This window comes from Myotis brandtii, unplaced genomic scaffold, assembly GCF_000412655.1.
Source record: "Myotis brandtii unplaced genomic scaffold, ASM41265v1 scaffold4, whole genome shotgun sequence".
Taxonomy (NCBI): domain Eukaryota; kingdom Metazoa; phylum Chordata; class Mammalia; order Chiroptera; family Vespertilionidae; genus Myotis; species Myotis brandtii.
The window spans coordinates 1638996-1661441 of NW_005365371.1; the positions used below are offsets into that span (position 1 = coordinate 1638996).

General features: G+C 42.9%; 1 protein-coding gene across 17 annotated transcripts in view; it reads left to right on the plus strand.

Moving 5' to 3' along the window:
• Positions 1-22446, plus strand: part of KALRN (kalirin, RhoGEF kinase) — a 586523-nt gene that overhangs the window by 276955 nt on the left and 287122 nt on the right. For 13 of the 17 annotated variants that reach the window (XM_005873109.2, XM_005873114.2, XM_005873110.2 and 10 more), the window contains 2 exons: positions 8980-9171; positions 21861-22069. In XM_005873109.2, coding sequence (XP_005873171.1) covers positions 8980-9171; positions 21861-22069 — 401 coding nt within the window. Of the gene's footprint in view, positions 1-8474; positions 8587-8979; positions 9172-21860; positions 22070-22446 lie in introns of those variants that run through there. The other 4 variants (XM_005873113.2, XM_005873115.2, XM_014545254.1 and 1 more) reach the window with 2 other exon arrangements.

The window sequence follows — 22446 nt, forward strand, 5'->3', positions numbered from 1 at the left end:
AGGCCTCGGCTGCTGAAAGCAGGTATCTGGTTTGTTTGGGTTCTATAATTGTAACACTGTTGCGGTCCTGCACAATCCAGCTCTGAGATCCCAGCTGGCTGAAAGCAGGGATCTGCGTTTGTTCTATAATTGAAACAATGTTGCGGTCCTGCTGGCTGAAGCCCGGCTGGCTGAAAGCAGGTTTCTGGGGTTTTGTTTAGCTTCTATATTTGTAACAATGTTTCTTAAACTGCAAGCTCAGAGGCCGGCAGCGGCAGGCGGGGAACGTTGGCTTCCTCCATCACTGAAGCAAGCAAGCCTCCTGTTCACTTCAAGCTGCCTGGCTGCTGGCCGTCATCTTGGTTGGCAGTTAATTTGCATATCGCCCTGATTAGCCAATGGGAAGGGTAGCGGAGGTATGGCTAATTACCATGTTTCTCTATTATTAGATAGGATGTTTTAATTACATTATGATCAGAGAAAATATTTTGTATGACTCATATCCTTTTACATTTGTTAAGACTTGTTTTATGTCTCAAAATATGGTTTATTTTGGTAAATGTTCTGTGAACACTTGAAAAAAAAAGTGCATTCTGCTATTGTGGGTGTAGTGTTCTCTAAATGTTTGTTATGTTACATTGATTGAGAGTTTTCAAAACTCTTAAATCCTTATTAATGTCTTGTGTACTTGTTCTGTTCATTATTGAGAGGAGGCATTAAATCTCTGGCTGTAATTGTGTATTTCTCTATTTCTCTTTGCAAATTTATCAGGTTTTGTTTCATGTGTTTTGAAGCTTTGTTCATGGGTGCATAAATGTTTAGGATTATTATATTTTCTTGATGAATTGACCCCTTTATTATTATGAAATGATCTTCTTTTTTTCTGATAATATTATTTGTTCTGTAATCTACCATGTCTAATATTAATATAGCTATCCCTGCTTTATTTTGATTTATATCTTGTCTATCATTTTCCTTTTAATCAATTTGTGTCTTTACATTTGAAGTGCATTCCTTGTAAATAGCATATAGTTGGGACTTGCCTTTTTTTCCCAATCTGACAATCTCTACCTTTTGTTTGTGGTATTTAGACAATTTAATTTAATGTGATTATTGCTATGTTTAGGTTTAAATTTATCTTCTTGTATTTTTTTCCTTTGTGTTTCATCTCTATTCTTTGTTACTTTTTCCTTTTTTGTGTTAATTGAATATTTTTATGATTTTATTTTATCTCCTTTATTGGCTTATTACCTATAATTATTTATTTCGTTATTTTAATGGTTGCTGTAGGGTTTATGTCTTTAATTTATCACAGTGATATTATGCTACTTTACATATAGCATAAGAATTTTACAACAGTATACTTTTATTTCTCCCTTCCTGGCCTTTGTGCTATTGTTGTTCTAAGTTTTATTGATACATGTGCTATAAACCCACACTATTATTATTTTTGTTTAAACATTCAACTATCTTTTTTTAATCCTCACCTGAGGATATGTTCATTGATCCCAGAGAGAGGAGGGTGGAGGCAACATCAATGTGAAATCAATTGCCTCCTGTGCATACCCTGACTGGGAATCGAACCTGTGACCTTTTGGTGTGTGGGAGGACACTCCAACCATGTGAGCCACCAGCCAGGGCAACATTCAACTATCTTTTAAAGAGATTTAAATAGTAAGAAAAAAATCGTATAGATTTACCCTATAATTAGAATTTCCAGTGCTTTTCATTCCTGTGTGTGGATCCACATTTCCACTTGTTAAAATTTTTCTTCTTCCTGATGGACTTCTTGTAACATTTCTTGTCATTCAAGCTTGCTAGTGAAGAGTTCTTTTAGCTTTTATATGCCTTGAGAAGTCTTTATTTCACCTTTGTTTTTTTAAAGAATGGTGTGCTTGGCATAGAATTCTAGGTTGACAGTTTTTGTTGTTATTTTTACTTTAAAGATGTTGCTCCACTTTTTAAAAAATATATTTTATTGATTTTTTACAGAGAGGAATGGCGAGGGATAGGGAGTTAGAAACATCGATGAGAGAGAAACATCGATCAGCTGCCTCCTACACACTCCCCACTGGAGATGTGCCCGCAACCAAGGTACATGCCCTTGACTGGAATCGAACCCGGGATCCTTGAGTCCGCAGGCCGACGCTCTATCCACTGAGCCAAACCGGTCAGGGCTTCCACTTTTTTTTTCTTGCATTGTTTCTTATGAGAAGTCTGCTGTCATTTTTATCTTTGTTCCTTAGTATATAGCATTCCATTTTTCCTTTGGTCACTTTTAAGATTTCATTTTTTTTTTCTTTCCTACTTGATTGAATTAGATTTCTATGTGCCTTGGTATTTCTTGTGTTGAGGGTTGTCTGAGGTTCTTGGATCTGTGGATTTATAGTTTCATTACGTTTGGAAGCTTTTGGTCATTTTCTTTTTCAAATCTCTTTTCTAATTCCCCTCCTCCTCCTTTCGGGATTTTAATTAATATATATTAGCCTACTTAAATATGCTACTTAAATACACTGATGCTTCATTTTATAAAATTCTTTTTCTCTCTCAGCATTTTAGTTTAAATAGTTTCTATTGCTATGTTCTCAAGTTCAGTAATCTTTTCTTTTCTTCTGTAATGTCTAACCTGCTGTTAATACCATCCAGTGTATTTTTCATCTCTTGAAGTGCAAGCTCCTTTTTAATGTCTTTTATTTCTCTACTTGAATTTTTGAACATGTGAAATAGTTTTAATAACCATTCTTTATTCCCTGTCTGTTAATGTTAACATCTGTGTCAGTTCTGGGTCAGTTTTGATTGATTTTTCTCCTCATTGTAGGTTATACATTTTTGCTTCTTTGTATGCCTGTTAATTTTTATTTTTATTTTTTTACTAAATAGTAGACATTGTGAATTTTACGTTGTCAGTGGTGTGTGTGTATTTGTGTGTGTGTGTGTGTGTGTGTGTGTGTGTGTGTGTATTAAGCTTTATTCTGTCACACAGTTAAATTACTTGATAAAAGGTTGATCTCTTCAAGTATTTCTTTTTAAATGGGTTAGGCAAGACCAGAGCAGTGCTCGATCCTGTGCTAATTATTTACCCCCCAAAAGGCAAGGCTTTTCTGAGTGCTATACCCAATATCCAGTGAATCATGAGGTTTTCCAGGCTGACTGGTGGGAGCAGGCACTGTTCCCAGCCCTGTGTGAGTTCTGGGTGCTGTTATTCCCAATCCTGTTGGTGGTATTACCCCAGCCTCAGGCAGTTTTCTCACACACAGATGGATCCTCTGCAGATCTGCCCCTATTGGGTAAGGAAGGGACGGGAAAGTGACTTATTTGTCACCTGTAAAGTACTATTCACATGTAAGGTTTCAGGCATGACCTTGATTTTTTTGCCATTCACTAATGTGAAGATCCAAAGACAAGCCTGTACCCTCCCCAATACCTGTGCTTCCATGCCCTTTCCCATTAATACCTGTGCACTTTTGCTCCTTTCCTCTCACTGCCCATTGGTTCCAGCCATGCCAGCCTGGAAAAATAATCATTAGGTAATCATTAGGAAGGGAGTTCTTTCCTGGCCCTGTGGTAGTCATGTTCTCTGGTCCACACTGCCTCTTTTGAATAATAAGAGGGACTTCTCAGCCTCATTCTTCCTCACCCCCAGAGAAGAGAGCCAATGGTTCTAACTCCATATTACCAAGAAGTCAGCTCGTGACACCAGAAGTGTTTTCATTCACAGACTCTTCCACCCTTGCCTTTAAGAAGCCCCCCTGGCCCTGGCTTCAGCCCTGGAGTCTGACACCACACCTGTGTGGTTGGGATGCCTGTATTTTTAGAGACAAGTTATTCAGTATGTTCTGTTTCTTTCTTGAGGAGAAAGCAAAAAACTAAAGGGCCAAGGCTGCACCAGGGGGAATGAAAGGTACATTTAAGGGCTGAATTATTTAGGGCATTTTACCTGGCTGCCATAGGGATGGGGGTTGGGAGGGGAGAGCCGGAACTGCAGCCCAAATCTCTGGCTCTCACAGGCCCTGCTTGAAAGTCTCAAGGGCTGAGGGATTGATATCCCAGCACTCATAACCCATTTGTGGCATATCAGTTGGGGAATATTAATAAGGGGTCAAGTCCAAAGCAAAGGCTAAGAGGCTGGGAAACCAAACAATGCCTAGGACAGTGATGGCGAACCTTTTGAACTCAGCGTGTCAGCATTTTGAAAAACGCTAACTTAACTCTGGTGCCGTGTCACATATAGAAATTTTTGATATTTGCAACCATAGTAAAACAAAGACTTATATTTTTGATATTTATTTTATATATTTAAATGCCATTTAACAAAGAAAAATCAACCAAAAAAATGAGTTCGCGTGTCACCTCTGACATGCGTGTCATAGGTTCGCCATCACTGGCCTAGGAACTACACACATAATTGAGGTTGAACTTTGGCCTTGGGGCAGAAACTGTTGTTGATTTTGTCAGAAGGTGAGCAGAACCCTGTTGTGATATTTGTCCCAATTTGTGGCAAAAACAAACATCAATGTAGTGCTTTAATAATACTGTAGTTGATATTCTTCAGCCATATTCCTTTTCAAGACTGTGCCAGGAGGTAGGATAAACCAAATGGGATTGAACATTGAACATGATTTCTAGCATAGGTCTTGTGCCAGGTATTTGATGAAGGTCAATGATTGAATATTAGGATTGTTGGGGATTGGTGTCATCTGTAAGTTATTAATTCACTAACTACTCATGGAGCACTTACTTGGTGCCAGGCACTAAGAGAAAGAGGTGAAAGACATTTTCTGCACGTAAGCAGATGAGAAAGGCAAACATGAGACAAGTACCATGGTAGGGTCAGCACTGCTCACTCTGGGCGCCCAGAAGATGTTACCTAAGCCAGCGTTAGGAGGAAAGTGGATAAGTAGATATGAGGTGGACTTCCTGGAGGAAGTGATGCCTGGGCTGGGTCTTCAAAGGTTAGTAAGAGAGTTGGTCGAGTAGAAAAGTAGGGCAGGGACATCCCAGGCAGAAGCACGCACAGAGGCAAGATTCAGTGCAGTGAGTGTCTGGGAGTGTAAACAATCTATTTCACAGGCTGTTTGTAAGGTGGTGGTGTGAGTTGAAGCTGCAGGAAAATAACAAGTGTCAGATGAAGCAGGGCCTTGCATGCCACGCTGAGGTATTTGACCCAAAGGCAGTGAGAAGCTACTGAACAGTTCTAAAGAGAAGAGATGCATGACAGGGTCTGCATTTTAGAAGCTCTTCCTACTGTCCTGGAGGAGGACTGGGCAGTGGGTAGAGCAGGAGCCCAGCTTTTCATGCTGACCCCATTGTCCTCCCATGTGTCTTATTGTACCTTTCTCTCTATAAAATTTATTATGTATCCCTTCCCTTCCTTAGCCCATGGATATATTACCACTCTCCAGTTTTAGTCAGGTTGACTCAATGTATCCAAACGGGCCATGCTTATTCCCATCTCTGAGCCTCTTTGTTCAGCAAATATGTAGTAAGTGCCTACTGTGTACCAGCCACAGTGCCTGACAGAGAGCCAAAGGCGAACGAGACATGGAACTTACCTTTCAGGAGCACACAGACCAATAGGAAGAGATGCCCATGGGAGCACAGTGTGACTGTGAGCATCATAGGCAAGCGTCAAGGTAGTGCTTTGATAATACTCTAGGATCATCTGTTTTCCATGAGTTCTCCAGGTTGAGCCAAAGGGTTTTTCAAAGGGCTGCGGTATGGGATAAGCTGAGTACTGTGGGCAAAACGAGAGAGAGAGAGAGAGAGAGAGAGAGAGAGAGAAAGAGAGAGAGAGAGAGAAAGAAAGAAGAGAGTCCTATGTCTGAAAAGCCCTCCCCCTCCTCTGCTAAACCCTGCCCATCCTCAGGCTCTGCCTTCACTCTGTAGAGAGCCAGAGTGGTGTTTCTATATACTATACACAGTCATACTCTTCTACTCAAAACACTCAGTGGCTTCCCACAGCTTTGGAGTAAAACACCTTAGTATGGTATTCCAGGCCTTTCTTTACCTGATAAGGTAGTGTAATGGTTTGGACCTTGGGCCCTGAAGCTAGACAACAAGATTTTAATCTTTGTTCTACCACTTTCAAGACATATGACCTTGGCCAGAAATTCTTGGTGCCTTGGTTTCTTCATCTGTAAAATGGGGTTGGTGGTAGCTGTGTCAACTTCATAAGGTTATTGCAAACATAGATGAATTAATATGTATTAAAGCTTTAGACTGTTCCTTGAGATGTGACAACACCTTAATTAATCCTTATTAGTTATTATTATTGTCAATTTTTATTCATTTCTTCTTAGCACCCAAGACATGTCTTGAAGCCCTAATTATCTATTATTGTGTTGCATGCCCTGTTTTTTGTGCTGTCACATTATATTCAAGAATAATTTTGTTCTCCTTTGAGGCAGCATACATTGCACATGTGCCTGTACTCCTAAGACACCCACAGTGTTGGGAGGGGGGGGGATGTTAGGGTGACCAGCCATCCCAGTATTCCCAGGCTTGAAGGCTTTCCAGGATGCTAAAATCAGGAAAGTCCTGGGCAAGCCAGGGCAAAGTTGTCCACCTTATAAGCAGGGGGCACTTCAGTTCTGCCTTTTATTTATGTCTTTTGGTCCCAAACTTAAAAGAAAGCTTGCTTTGGCTTTGCTGCAAATTTTTACTTATTGGCTAGAAAATACAAAGTTGCACCCTCTGGGTTTCTTTGGGGTTTCCTGAGATTCCCCTGAGGAACTCCTGAAAAACCTCTCTTCCAACTGCACTGGGTATATTTCCTAGAATTGTGGACAACTCCATAAGAGCCTTCCTTAGCTGGCCACAGCCTCCAAGGTCCCCTCCTGCCTACCATTTCCTATCTCTCTTGGTGTTTCCATTATGACTCTGAGTACTCCCTTCATTTGCTTTCAGAATCAACATACCCTTGTTTAACTCAGTGACAGAGCCTCCTTCACACAAGGATCATCTGTTTTCCCACAAGTTCCCCAGGTGGCTCCAGGTGTTTCTTCCTTTGCAGTCCCAGCTCCACGCCCACCTCTTGGGACCGTGTTTGCTTTTCAGACAGCATGTCTTAAGGATCCACTGAGGCCTCTCTTGGTATCCCTGAAAGCCATGGCAGTGTTTGCTGAAGGCCTGCCCATCTTCTCCAATACAACCGAGGCTGGGTCGGCAGCCTCTGAAGGTTTCCACCCCAGCATACTAGCTTATTAGGGCTGCCCTAATGAAGTCCCACCAACTGGATAGCTTCCATAACAGAAATGTATTGTCTTGCAGTTCTGGAAGCTAGGAATCTAAGATCAAGATGGTGAGAAGGTGGGTTCTTTCTGGGGGCAAAGAGGGAGAATCTGTTCCAGGCCTCTCTCTTGACTTCTGGTGGTTTCCTGGCAGTCTCCGCCATTCCCTGGCTTGTAGATACATCCCCAGATCTCTTCCTTCATCTGGCCATGGCGTTCTGCCTCTCTGTGTGTGTCTGACTCTTCTCATGGCATTCTTTTTGGAAGGACACCAGTCATATTGAATTAGGAGCCCATCCTACTTCACTATGGCCTGATCTTAACTAATTACATCTGCAGTGACTCTCTTTCCAAATAAGGTCACATGCTGAGGTATGGAGGGTTGGAACTTGAACATGTGAGTTTAGAGGGGACACAGTTCAACCCTTAACACCCAGGTCTTTGGGTGAGTTCAAAAACTCTGTAGAGGCTGGAGGCCTCTTCTCCATGGGCAGCGTAAAGCCCATGCAGTCGCTGTCATAAATCCACTCCAGTTCTCCATTCATTTTGTGTTCATCCCTGACTGTTTCTGCGGCCAGGTTCACATCGTCACTGGTGACCACTTGTTCACCACTCTCTAGGACAGCGGTTCTCAACCTGTGGGTCGCAACCCCTTTGGCAGTCGAACTTTCACAGGGGTCGCCTAAGACCATCCTGCATATCAGATATTTACGTTACGATTCATAATAGTAACAACATTGCAGTTATGGAGTAGCAATGAAAATCATTTTATGGTTGGGTCACAACATGAGGAACTGTATTTAAAGGGCCAGAAGGTTGAGAACCACTGCTCTAGGACGTTTTGTGACTGTGGGGATATTTAGAAATACAATGGACGCCTGATTCATTAGCTCTAAATTGGTGACTATCCCATCTTTTTAAAAGGGCAACCTGCTAAGGAAAAGTTGTAGCCATGGCATATATGCAGTAACTATTACATCCTGACAAATAATAACTATAAATTGCTGACTTTTAGAGTGTTCTGGGGAATACCATGGTATGCACAGACAGGGGTTGGAGGAGTGTGTGTGTGTGTGAATGGGGGTGTGCATGCAGTAGCTTATAATAAACAAACATCACCAGACACTGCCCCAACCTTCCTGCTAGCATTAAGCCCTGGGCACGGAGGGAATAGCCTGCATAGCCTCACTCGGGCTGTGGCTGCCTCATTCTGTCAGCTCCCTGAGTCCCTGACCCCTTCCCCTCCTAAGAGATAGCTCTGTTTCAAAAGATAAACACTAGGAGTCACAAGGAACTCAAGGGAAAAGTCGAGCAAGTCTCCCAGTTATTTTTTTCCCTGGTGTTCGCACTAGAAACCCAGACGATCTTGGTGCATGAGGTATTTCCGACTCAGACAGTTACAGCCTGGGATGCGAGGGCAATGATGGATCTTCACAAGGGTCGGGGGTGGGCCAAGGAGCGGATGGGGAATGGGGACTCTAGCATGTCTCCTCGCTTCTTTCCAGGGCAGCCCTCCTCTGAGAAATCCCAGGGACCGAGGAGGCTCCTAGCTAGTGCCCGCTTATGTGCCAAGCTGCCAGGCAGACTGCTAGCTTGGTGGGAGGCGGCAGGCAGGCTCCCCGCTCAGCTCCTCCGTGCCAGATCAGGGAGCTGTCGGCTCAGCGCCCACGCCTTGCGCTCCAGCTCTGGGCAGCCCCGGGTGGGCTGGGGGAAGGCGCGAAGCTCCCTTCGTGACTGCAAGTTGACTTTCTCTCGCTGTTGCTGCCGGCAGAATACATACACCAATGCAGACAAGCTCCTAGAAGCGGCGGAACAGCTGGCACAGACCGGGGAATGTGACCCCGAGGAGATCTACAAGGCAGCGCGGCACCTGGAGGTGCGCATCCAGGACTTCGTGCGCAGGGTGGAGCAGCGGAAGCTTCTGCTGGACATGTCTGTCTCCTTCCACACGCACACCAAAGAGGTAAGAGCCAGCGGAGCAGGGGCATCGCCTGGGTCGACTTGTTCTGGCAAGGGTCACGTCCGCTTCCCGGCATGATGACCCTCCGGCTGTGCCCAGGGTCCCGGTGGTCTGGAGCTCCCAGCCTCCTGATGTTGATGATATGAACACCTTACTCCTGTAACCTGTATGTAGCTCACAAACAATATGGGGCAAAATTTCCTCCTCATCTCCAGCGAGGAAGGGGCCACAGAGACCGGTGGTTTCCAGAGTCTGCTGGAGCTGGAGATATTGGGGAATCCCAGGTATAGAAATAGTCACTATAGGGAGAAATAAAAGAGGATCGAGCCTCCCTTTCCACCCCACAGCCCGTTGCTCCTGGTTGCTGTGCCTGTCAGAAATTAGAGCCCAGCAGAACTTGGATCGTCTTTGCTGCCTGCAAGAAAGAGTTTGCGAATGTGCTCAATGTTATTTTATTTTTTAAAAACAGAAGATCAGAAATTAGAGCCCCGCAGAACTTGGATCGTCTTTGCTGCCTGCAAGAAACAGAGTTTGCAAATGTGCTCAATGTTATTTTATTTTTTAAAAACAGAAGGTTAAATCTTTATAATGAGCTCTGCCACAGGTGGATACTAAAGGAGTTGGTCCTCACCTTGCCTGAGGGTGGAGTGACAGCCAGTGAGGGAAGGGGACTGGGGGACCCTCCACACAGGAGGAAGTTAGCTGGGCTGACGTCTGGCCCAGTCGTGCAGGACGTGGAGACAGGAGAGGGGAGGGTGGGTGATGCTATGTTGTCGGCAGGGCAGAGGGGCCCATAGAGAGGAGGGTTGCAAACCTGCGGTTGCTTTACGTTTCTGACTAGCACAGGGCACTCTGAAATTGAGTAAGTGGCCAGCGAGGAGGCACATTTAGCATCTTCTATAATAACACCCTTGGCGGAGAAATTCATTAGGTACATGCATGCTTGCGTTCCCCCAGGAATTCATTTTAATGGAGTATTAATTAAAGTTTGATTGCTGCTCAGGAGAAAAAAATTAACCCCACTTAATTAAGTTGATTTTTGAAATTTAAAATGCATTAGGAAGCCTGGTTATTACTACTTCACAGGCTTCCTGACACTCGGTGGGAATGAATGCAAATCATTGCAGCGCCTCTTGGAAAAAAACATGAAAAGATAATGTTTTCTAAACGGAGATTCCCCAGGCAGATGCAGGGCTGGCGAGCTCCGGACGCCGACTCTGCTTCCTCTCCATGGGACCACAGCCGCTCTCTGACTAGTGTCTGTGAAGCAGGGGATTAGCTTTAATCCAGGTTTTCCTGCCTGGTTGTCTGCTTGCTGGTGGCTCACCCCATGCTTAATAATGATCTCAGAAACCAAAGGCATGTGTATTCTCCTTTAATTATGAGCCTGCAGATGATAGAATGGAGCATGAATGAACCAAAGTCGTGCTCCTTGCGAGGGCTGTGGAGGTGCTGTCTGTACAGGGAGGGGGTGGACTAGGTCAGTCTCCATGGAAGGGCCACTCCTGAAAGGGTGACCATGGCTTCCAGGAGCCCTTTCTAGCTGCATGTCCCACCTTCTATACATGGAGCCAGGAGGCTCAGATTCTAGGCCAGATTCTGCTGCTCCAGAGCCATGTGGGCTTGTGCAAATCACTACATCCCTGGCCCTGGGAAGCCTCGTCTATAAAATTATGCAATTCGGTTCAGAGGCCCTAAAACTCCTTATGATTCCAGTGTGAAATCAAGATTCCTTTCCTTTTCTTCCCTTCTTTTTTGTTACTTAGTATTGACAAGTACTAGTATGTTAGCTAGTACTTTTTTTAAAATTATATTTTATTGACTTTTTCAGAGAGGAAGGGAGAGGGATAGAGAGTTAGAAACATCGATGAGAGAGGAACAACGATCAGCTGCCTCCTGCACACCCTCTACTGGGGATGTGCCCGCAACCAAGGTACATGCCCTTGACTGGAATCAAACCCAGGACCTTTCAGTCCCCAGGCCAATGCTCTATCCACTGAGCCAAACCCGTCAGGGGTAGCTAGTACTTTTTTTAATTGGGTACCCACTACTTGCCAGACACATATATCATTACACGCAATCCTCATGGAAATCTTATGATACAGATTTTTTTCTTTATTTTGTTTTTTTCCATTAACATGTATCCCCCCTATACCTTCTTACACCTCCACCCACCCACGCCCTCCCCCACCATCAGCACACTATTGTCCGTGTCCATGAATTCTTTTCTTTTTTTTTCTTTTTTGCTCAATCCCTCCATACCTCCCTCAATCTCCCCTCACACCCAAGTTATCTGCCTGCTCTCTATCTATGAGTCTGTCTCTATTTTTCTTGTTAGTTCAGTTTGTTCATTAAATTCCACATGAGTGAAATCATATGGTCCTTGTCTTTCTCTGACTGGTTTATTTCACTTAGCATAATGTTCTCCAGGTCCATCCATGCAGTCACAAAGGGTAAGCTTTTCTTCCTTGTGACAGCCGAGTAGTATTCCATTGTGCAAATGTATCACAGCTTTTTTATCCACTCATCTACTGATGGGCACATGGGCTGCTTCCATATCTTGGCTTTGTAATAACACTGCAATGAACATAGGGGTGTGTTTACTCTTTCGAATTAGTGTTTCAGGCTTCTTTGGATAAATTCCCAGAAGTGGAATTGCTGGGTCATAAGGCAGTTCCATTTTGAAGTTTTTGAGGAGCCTCCATATTGTTCTCCACTGTGGCTGCACCAGTCTGCATTCCCACCAGCAGTGCATGCGAGTTCCCTTTTCTCTGCATCCTCGACAACACTTGTTGTTTGTTGATTTATTGATGATAGCCATTCTGACAGGTGTGAGGTGATATCTCATTGTGGTTTTAATTGCATTTCTCTGATGATTAGTGATGTTGAGCATCTTTTCAGATGTCTGTTGACCATCTGTATGTCCTCTTTGGGGAAGTGTCAATTTAGGTCTTTTGCCCATTTTTTAATTGGATTTTTTGTTTTTTTGGTGTTGAGTTCTATAAGTTCTTTAAACTTATAAACTCCCTATTAGATGTGTCAGTGAATATGTTCTCCCGTACAGTGGTTTCCCTTTTCATTTTGTTGATGGTTTCCTTTGCTGTGTGTATAGATTTTATTTTCAAGTGAGGGAACTCAGGCTAAGGAATGATCTTATGTAAGGTCACAGAGCTTGTCAGTAGTGCAGAGACTGTGCCTACCTTCCTACGTACTGCGCCCTTGTGCTGAACTGCTACCCACACCCTGCTGTCCTCCTTTTTTCGCTTGTGTCTCCTCCTCTCCTCTGCTCTGCTTCCTTCTTCCTACTCCTTTTTTTTCCTCTTTACATTTTCAAACCCCAAAGCAGGGGCTTGATGGGGAGGGTAGACCTTAGCTTAGAAATATAAAGTGTGGCCAGGGTTCCAAGTGTGGGAGATAGGAATAATCATTAACCATTGTTTTCCCACAATGTCTCTCAAACTTTGCTAAGCCAAGTCCTGTTTGAACCTGAGACATGTTTTCTCACTGAGGCTCAGCTTATAACAGGGGTGGGGAACATCCGGGCTGTGAAATCATTTGGTCTGGCCCTGCCAAGGCATTAGGGGTGAGTTAATTAAATGTTTGACCAAATAGAGCAGGCTAATTTTTACGTTGATAATTATGTATGGCCTGCAAATGATGTTATAAATATCCAAATGGCCCTTGGTGGAAAATGGTTCCCCACCCCTGGCTTATAAAATCCATTCATATGAAATAGTACTGAAGGGAGCAGCGTAATACTGGGGGCAGGTGAATAAAGAGAACAGGAACGAAAGTGTATTTAACACCTGCTGTGTGCTACGTTATCTATCAAATCAATAGCCTTGAGAATTATCATTTTTATTCCAATTTTACAGATCAGAGAAATTCATAATCTGTCCAGGGTTTTGTAGCTAGGATGTGGTAAATGTAGGAATTGACCCCAAGTCTTTCTGACTCCAGGGCCCCTGCCTTTTCTCCTTTGCCACACAAACCTTCAATAAAAGCCAGAGAATAGAGACTGGGAGGCATTTTCTATTGCAGGAGAACACAGGAGGTGGCAGGAAGAAACACAGTCTCTTTCCTCGGGATCCCAAAATACAAGAGAAATTAAGAGCAGTCCTGCCTGGATGCAGAAGGGGAGTGATTTTGAGGATCCAATAATCAAGAGATCTGTAACTCAGGTCAACAAATTCTGACTTTTTTTCAGGATGAAAAAAAAAGCGGCATTTTCAGTAGCTGTCATGGAGTCCTGGAAGAGTATTTTTAGGGTTCAGCAGGGCTTCCTATCCGTGTGCTCCCTTCCCAGCCCCTTCCTGCCCCAAACCAGTCTGTCTGAGGCCCCCTTTAGGTAGAGGAGAGAATAAGCCTTGTGTGTATGTACGTACACACCTGTGCATTCTGTGCGCAGATAAATGTATATGCATCTGTACATGTGCACTCATCGACACGTATAGGTTTTCCACACACACACATGAAGTACAGCATGATCTTGGATGTCAGGAGATCTGATTTTCATATCCAGATCTTCACTTGGCATGCTGTGTGCTTTTGGGAAAATTACTTAATCTCTATTACTTTGTGATATTTATTATGATGATCATTACAGAATTGAGTACTACAATACTAACAGCTATATTTTTTCCTGGTAGAAAACTTCCTCCCAAATTTATCCTTAGAGCATCTCTGAAGTAGGCTTAATAATGAACTTAAGGACTCAACTCGGGCTTCATTTTTCCTTGAAATTCCTCCCTGGTGCTTCCAACCTCCCACCAGACTGGACCGGAACACCATGTACATACCTCCATTGATGGTGCTGGGATCGCACTGAGCTGATTGGCTCTTTGTTAAATCCAAAGTGCTCATATATACAGTATGTTTGGGGGTTTGGATGTGTGGCTATAGAGTCTGCTCTACATTCTGCCACTATGCTGATCCATAGAGATGCTGAATAAATATGAACAGGTTTACTTGACAATGGGAAGCTAATCATTTCATTTTTTTAGGAAAATTTTAAAAATGGGGGGAAAAGAGAGGAAAGCTCATTCAATCATATGTTTAATCTACTCCACTTCTTTGACTTGAACTCTGTAGACAAGGTATGTAAAGGGGAGTGGGATGGGAAATCTAATTATCTATGGGAACTTTTTCCCAGGACCTGTGTAGCAAGCAGAAATGCATTATTAGGTAGGCAGAATTGAGCATCCTTGGATGGTCTGGTGAAGAAGGAACTCCTGTGGTTTGATCTTTCCATATTGTATGTAATACCTCTCAAGACCTGCCACCTCTCAAACCCTAGTAAGTGTGAGTCCTATTTGATCCTGGGCCTAATAACTTGTAACTCCTTCCTCTTGACTCTATAGACAAACTTCTGGCTTTTACTCAAGGCAAGATTAGTAGCCAGATCTACAAATCTGTTAGGGAATTTGGAGTTGCTATGGTTGTTTTTCCCTCTTACAGTAAAAAGAGTGAATGGATGATCTTACACTCAGTTTTACTAAGTGGCCATGGGTGGCATTGGGGTTGCTGGTAAATATTGTCATAGATCCTTCCTCCTGGGTCATGGTTAACTCCTTCCTTCTTTCCTCCTTCCTCTTCTTTCTTCCTTCATACCTAACGACAGTTATTTGCTGAGTTTTTCTTGAGTGCCAAGGTATAATAGAATGTCACTGTAGGATGTAATTTTGAAGGAATTAAAGCCCCCTTTATAGGAGATTTCTGAGCAGGAACTGCATATCCATCTTCATAAATGATGTAAAACCTAGACGTCCTAGGACTCCCCAGGCTGAAATTAATAACTTTTACTCTTGCCCACTTCCTACATCAGAAGATTTACTCTAGTTAGGATCAGAGAGAAGACCGAAGAAAGATATGAGAAAGATACTCTCCAGGCTCATTTCTTCTGCAGACTGAAGAGTCTTCTTGATTCTGTTGGCCCTGCTCTGTGAATTCTTGCAACCATAGGAGTCTGGGTGGGGGGTTAAAATCTTCTAACTATTTCATTGCAGTGTTATTCATAATCTTGAGTAATTAGAAACCATCTTAATTTTCCAAGCTGGGCAATTTATCAAGCAAACCATAGTGCATCTATATAGTGAAATACTATACAGTCATCATAAGTCATCTTGTCAAAGATCATTGTTGGCATGAGGAAGGGCTTGTGTTATAAGACATTAAAACACTGTATCTCCAACATGACCACACACATAGAATAAAGACTAGAAAGAAATGCGCAAAGAAGTTGGTGTTGAGTTATGGATGGTTTAATTTTTCTTTGCATTTTTTTGTTTTTATATGTTTTCTTCAGTGAAAATCGGAGACAATCTCAATAAGTGTTAGATTACAAAATTAAAACTTTCCATCCATACTTAGAAGAGCTGTGTGATTTAAAAAAAAAAAGGTGACAAACATGTTCTTGGGGCCTTCTTGTGCAACCAGAGCCTCAGCTATTAGTATGTATTATGCTGAACTTTCAGAGGTCTCCTTTTTGCCTGGGGACAAGGGCAGCTGGCTGTTGGCTGGTCTGGAGAGCCAGAGAGAATGTAGGAGAAGCATTTACCCACATCCTCATTTTTTTTTTGTCCAGGGAAAAGACACTTATAGTGTCCTCTGCTCTTCAGATATTGTCTAGTCAGAATTCTTTTTCCTTGCTGTGGATCCATGGAAATACTATAATTGCTGGGCTTTCAAAATATCCATTGTTAGGTATTTTTGTAGTAATAATATGAAAGTCAAATAACGAAGGAATGTGGCCAAAATAATCAATGTCAGCTCTTTATTAGACTGCTCAATTAAATGCCCATTTCCATTTGTTTTTAACCTAGAGAAATCACTCTTCCATGCCGTGTCCTGCTCAAATAGGTGCGTGTGTGTGCGCACACACACACACAAATATCGCAGACACTCATACATATACATGTTCTACTCACCCACTCTAGAACCAAAACGAAATCCGTCTTCCACAGGGAATGATGGCCTCAAGGACAACACAGCTTCATTCCCTATTTCTGCTGCCAAACTGCCATGGTGTTTATTTAAAAAATAAAAGCTGGTAGTCAATGCCAAAGAAAAACAGTCTCTTCAAAATTAGGGCAGGGGTGGTTCATGCTGTGGAATTGGTGCTCCTTCAACATCTCCAGGGGTCAGTCTTGTGGAGCAGCGATGGCGGCCAGAGCTGAGCAGCAGCCAGTCTGCAGGAAAAGTAACATTACCTCTTTTCTTAACCAGTCATCCATAAGCCTGTGGTTTCTATAAACCTCCCTCCCACATCCCCTGCTTCCTGCCTTTTCAGTGGCCCTTCAGTCAGGCTGCCTCACATGCAAGCATGGGCTGGCCCCTCCTGACCTCACTGGTTTCACTCTTAAAGCTAAGCTTCTGCAGGGCATTGAAAGGCTCCCTAAACTCAACCCCCCACTAAGGCTCTGGAAATTCTCAAATTAGGACCATTCTTTTGGACTCAGATATTTTTGGCCACAACCATATGTGTTCTCTGAGAAAAACACCACATGAAGCCATCTCAGTGTATATGTCAGCAGGGACCAGGCAATCATTGCCAAGCAGAGAGCAGTGTCCTGCACGAATGGGGCATGGCACAGGTGCATTTGATCAAGAAGAGGGGGTCTGGAAATGGCTGAAACAGGAGATTCTCTCTGGGGAGCAGGTGGGTTGATGGAGAAGGTGCAGGACTAGCAGAGGGTAAACAGGAACCAAATTGGGGGAGGAACAACCATGTGCTTGCTGCTCTCAAGCTCCCTCCCTCACTCCATAATTTTACCTCGTTTTGGCAATTATTAGCTTGTAATGGCTTAAAGTGGGGATCCTCCTGACAGGATCCCACTGGTTGCCTGCTAATTAGTAAATTATTAATAGAAGTGGTTCTCTGATTTGAATTCTTTTCAAAGCAATCGAGGCATGTTCTCCAGGGATAAGTCATATGGACACAAAAAGGGAAAGAGACCTACAGGACAGTCATATCGTAGAAAATTACAGCCTAAGAAATGGACAGTTGACCCTTACTCATAGTTTAGTGACAATGATGTTTATTTCTGTCCACTTTATGCACCTGAGTCTGCAATTTAAGTTTGCTACCACCAGGGAGTGACTGTATATGGTCCCCTGGAATTTCAAGTAGCTTTCTACTCAAACGTTCCAGGTTGTACTAGTGTCTTAACTTGTCAGGGAAGTCTGGTACTTACTTAAGTCTGGTCATAGTGTCTTAACACAGTTACCCTTAAACGGGTGCTACAGTGTCTGGACTTTGGATGTCTTGATGTCAAAGCTGTGAGTGCAGTTTTTCAGTTTAAAGAGGCATCTCTATTACTGCCTCTGTCTTTATATCAGCTTTGGAGGGAAACCATAGCATGTGAGACCTTAGAGACAAGCTAGAAAAACCACACACATACACACACTCACTTCATTTTAAATATGAAGTAATTGAAGTAAAGTAGTTTTCCCCTGGTCAGAAAACTAGCCAGACAAGGGCAGAATCAAGAATTATCCTCAGGCCCTAACCGGTTTGGCTCAGTGGACAGAGTGTTGGCCTGCAGACTGAGGGGTCCCAGGTTCGATTCCGGTTCAAGGGCATGTACCTTGGTTGCAGGTACATCCCCAGTGCGGGGTGTGCAGGAGGCAGATGATCGATGTTTCTCTCTCATCGATGTTTCTAACTCTCTATCCCTCTCCCTTCCTCTCTGTAAAAAATCAATAAAATATATTTTTTTAAAAAGAATTATCCTCAGTAAATATCAATTCTATTCGAGAACTCCTTTCCCTCTGGGCTTTTTGTTTATTTGTTTTGTTTTGTTTACAGAAGGGAAAATAGAGAAAGATGTCAGGGAGCTTTTGTCTCTAGTGCCTTGGTCTCCTTCCCTGTCTCTGCATCAAATTGTCTTCCCTCACTAGCCATTTTGACATTTTATTCTCTCGAAGGTAGACCTTCCTTTCCTCACCAGTCTGCTAACCACTGGGCTGTGCGGCAACTGGTCTTGTACTTGCTTGTTTATCTCTTAGCTGGTTTTCCTCAGCAGAAGGTTTTAACTACGGGAGACAAGAGTTTCTTTATAATGTAGTGGAATATAGGAACAGAAATCTGAAAAGTCAGTTTCAATTCATTCATCAAAGAATATTTAGAAGGAGGACACTTTTTTCTGATGATATGGACTTGAGGTCAGTAGGTGTTCTCAGATGTCCCTAGTCTTTTTGTTTGTAACTCTGACACCTCGTTGTTTTTGTTTTAGCAGTTTTTGTCTTTGACTCTCTCTACAATTTAGCTGCATGATCACCAGGAGGAGTGTCATTAGTCATGGTGGATTTCCTGAGAACAGAATGACACTTTCTTCCTAGACCTACACCAGAGATGGTCAAGTTTTTATTGAGGAGGGGGAAAGGACCTCCAAGCGATGAAGCCATTAATATAGCTTAAGGATGGTACTGACAACAAAATTATCTTAAATAAAATAAAATCCTCAAGATACTCCTTCGCCTCGTTCCTGTCTCTCTCCTTCCTGTATCAGTGAGTACTAGACTTCCCTGGCCAGTCTTCAGTCTCAGTCCCTGCACTGCATTGAGACATCGAGTTAGTTTTCTCCTCTTAAATTACCTGCTCCACATCCACAATTTTTATCCCTCTTCACATTTCTCTCCTTCCCTCCTTTCCTTCATTCCTTCCTTCCCTCCTTTCCTTCATTCCTTCCTTCTCTCCTTCCTTCCTTCTTCCTTCCTTCCTTCCTTCCTTCCTTCCTTCCTTCCTTCCTTCCTTCCTTCCTTCTCCCCACCCCTCCTTAGAAATATCTGAACTTTCCAGTCTCTAGGCCAGGGGTAGGGAACCTTTTTTCTGTCAAGGGCCATTTGGATATTTATAACATCATTCACAAGCCATACAAAACTACAACTTAAAAATTAGCCTGCTATACTTGGTCAAACATTTAATTAACTCACCCCTAATGCTTTGGCAGCCCCAGACCAAATGATTTCATGGGCCTTATACAGCCCTCAGGCCGGACGTCCCCTACCCCTGCTCTAGGCTTTCCTTAGACATCCCAGGACAAATCAGTAAAAACAGAAAACAAAGGCCAAGCTCAGCCTAGCATATTGAAGAACCAAATCCATTGTTGATCTTTTATCAAATCCAAAATGAAGGAGTACTTCAAACTTTCCCTCTGCCTGTATTCTCTTGAAGGTAGACCTTCCTTCATACCAGAAAGTGTGAAGTAGCATTAAGCTATAATGACCAATATCCTGAAATCCTGATTTCATACAAATTTGAAATAAATACATTCATACTTATAGGAATATGTATTCCAGCTTATATGTTCTGAAAAACTTGTTTTGTGTTTTTATAACAAAAATCTTATTTGTAAAGAAAATAAATTGAACTAATTACAACCAAATTGCCAGCTGCTAAATGATGGGGACTCTGAATAATAATAATTTGGTTATAGCTATCATCACAATGCTACAGGCTTATTAATAAGGCTATATGTTTATTGAAAGCATTAATAATATGTATATCATTCAATCCTAATAATCTTTGAAGTGAGCAGGTTCTTATTCTCCCACTTTGCAGATTATGAAACTGAGGCTCAGAGAGGTTCTCACCTGTTTAGGAAGGACACTCTTTCTATACCGTTATTTTCTACCTCCAGGGCTTATTAATCTTGTTAACTCATCTTCTTCTCTCTCCTGTCTAAAGAACAAATAATAACTTGTCCAAAATCTGAAGACTGTTTTTGTCTGTTATTTCTTTTCTCGTCTTTTATGAGAAAGGCCATGCCATGATTTCCCATACTAAACCAAATAGATGAAATAATATTCTCAAAGTGGATATTTATCTATATTTTAATTGATTTCAGAGAGGGGAAGGGAGAAGAGAGAGAGAAAAATATCGATGTGAGAGAGAAACATCAATCAGTTGCCTCCCATATGCACCCTGACCAGGGATCGAACCCGCAACCTAGGTATGCACCCTGACCAGAAATGGAACCCGCAACCTTTTTTGGTGTAGGGCCATGGTCGGCAAACTGCGGCTCGTGAGCCACATGCGGCTCTTTGGCCCCTTGAGTGTGGCTCTTCCTAAGCCTTAGGAGTACCCTAATTAAGTTAATAACAATGTACCTACCTATATAGTTTAAATTTAAAAAATTTGGCTCTCAAAAGAAATTTCAATTGTTGTACTGTTGATATTTGGCTCTGTTGACTAATGAGTTTGCTGACCACTGGTGTAGGGGATAATGCTCCAACCAACGGAGCCACCTGGCTGGGGCCTTATCCATGTTTTTAACTTACAGAAGGTTAGAACCCGAAAGTAACTAACAACTTCATTTTATGCTTTCCCCAACCTATTTTACACATGAAGCCATGGCGAGTAAGGGGATAGCAATTTACTCAAAGGCATCAGAAGTTATGGGAAGAACAGGAGCCAAAATCTACATCTGTTGACTCCGTCTATCAGTTTCTCTCTCTCTCTCTACTGTTTTTTTCCCCTGGTAGAGCCCTGAGCTTATCTTTCTTGCTAGCCAGCTGACGTTTCCCTGTTTCTAAGCAAACATCCGACTCATCTTTCCTCCTGTCATTTATGAAAATGCTCAGCAAGGGTAGTTAGAAGTGGAGCACTGTGGCAGGCCACTGACGACCTAGTTTCAGTATGAGGAAGAGCTATCAATAAAAGTTTTCAGTAATTCAGTTCAACTCTTCATCATTCCCAGTGCTTATTCTGTTCAAAACACTGTACCAAGCTTTTTTTTTTTTCTTTAATCCTTACCCGAAAATCCTTTTTCCATTGATTTTTTTTTTTCTTAGAGAATAGAAGAGAAGGAGGGAGGGAGAGCGGGAGGGGTGGGGGGAGAGAGAAAAAAACATCCATGTGAGAGAGACACATCAATTGGTTGCCTCCCACATGCACCCCAACTGGGTCTGGGGATCAAACCTATAACCCAGGCACATGTCCTTGACCGGGAATCGAACACGAGACCCTTTAGTGTGCAGGCCTATGCTCTAACCACTGAGTGTAGGCTCAGCGGCCAGGGTTACACTTAGCTATTTTAAACTTGTCTGACTAGTAATATTCTGACTGCATTTCATCATCTTGAATATCATGGGGGAAATATACTTATTTAAGATAAGATACCTCTTTTAGCATTCAAATTTCTAACCAACCTAGCAATCCCATAAAGAACAAAATGATTTAACGCAGCATATATTTCCTTAATTAGACTTCATTTGGTTCTTATTGAGTATCACATTCTTCTTTACATGTTAGCAAAATGGTGATAAATTTCTAGGAATTGACATCTAGCTGCCTGGAGGAAGTATGTGGAGCCCTCCCTTTCCTCCTCTCTGAAAGATAAAATAGTATTTGTTCATCACAGTCTCCTGTTCTTCCCAGTTTCTTCAAATATGAGTGATCTCCCTGCTCTAAGACCACCAGTTTCCCTGAACCACCAGGAAGCTAAGCCAGGGGTGCCTCCCATCCTTAGGGAATGCAACACTAACGGGGTAAACTTAGCAAAGATGGGTAATGAATCTCAATGTAGAAGCACAAAGCGACCCCTAAGTGTGCTGATGAGGACAGTCTAACATTGCACTGCCTGGGTGAAGGTAGGTTGCATGGCCCCAGCCTGACTTTCTTGACCTTGCCCTTGCCCCAGCCCTGGCCTCTCCTGTCTGCCCTGAGTGGAGTCTCTGCCCTCTCCCCACAGTTGTGGACATGGATGGAAGACCTGCAGAAGGAGATGCTGGAGGATGTCTGTGCAGACTCGGTGGATGCGGTCCAGGAACTGATCAAGCAGTTCCAGCAGCAGCAGACCGCTACTCTGGACGCCACGCTCAACGTCATCAAGGAAGGCGAAGACCTTATCCAGCAGCTCAGGTCAGCGCCTCCCTCCCTGGGGGAGCCCAGCGAGGCCAGGTCAGCACGGGCGGTGCTTTCCAGTGGGAAATGCCTCAGACTAGACACGAGATAAGTCATGTCCCGGTCTTGGCTCAGCCACAGCCAGCTTTGTGGTCGTGTGTGATCTTCAGTGTCTCCATCTGTCTGATATAAAAATGCCTGCACTGTATGCAACTTGAGTTTAAAATGAAAAAGTAAACAGAAAAGCGCTCATCTTCTAAAGCGTTATTTATCATTCATGACGTTATTCAGCAATCAATAAGTCACATAAGTACAACAGAAATCAGCAAAACTGAACAGAAAAACAAATAGCCTCTTCATTAAGAATTATGGCGTATTTAGTCACATGGAGAAAGGGCCATCAGGAATATAGTGTTCTTTGGATACTGATCTCA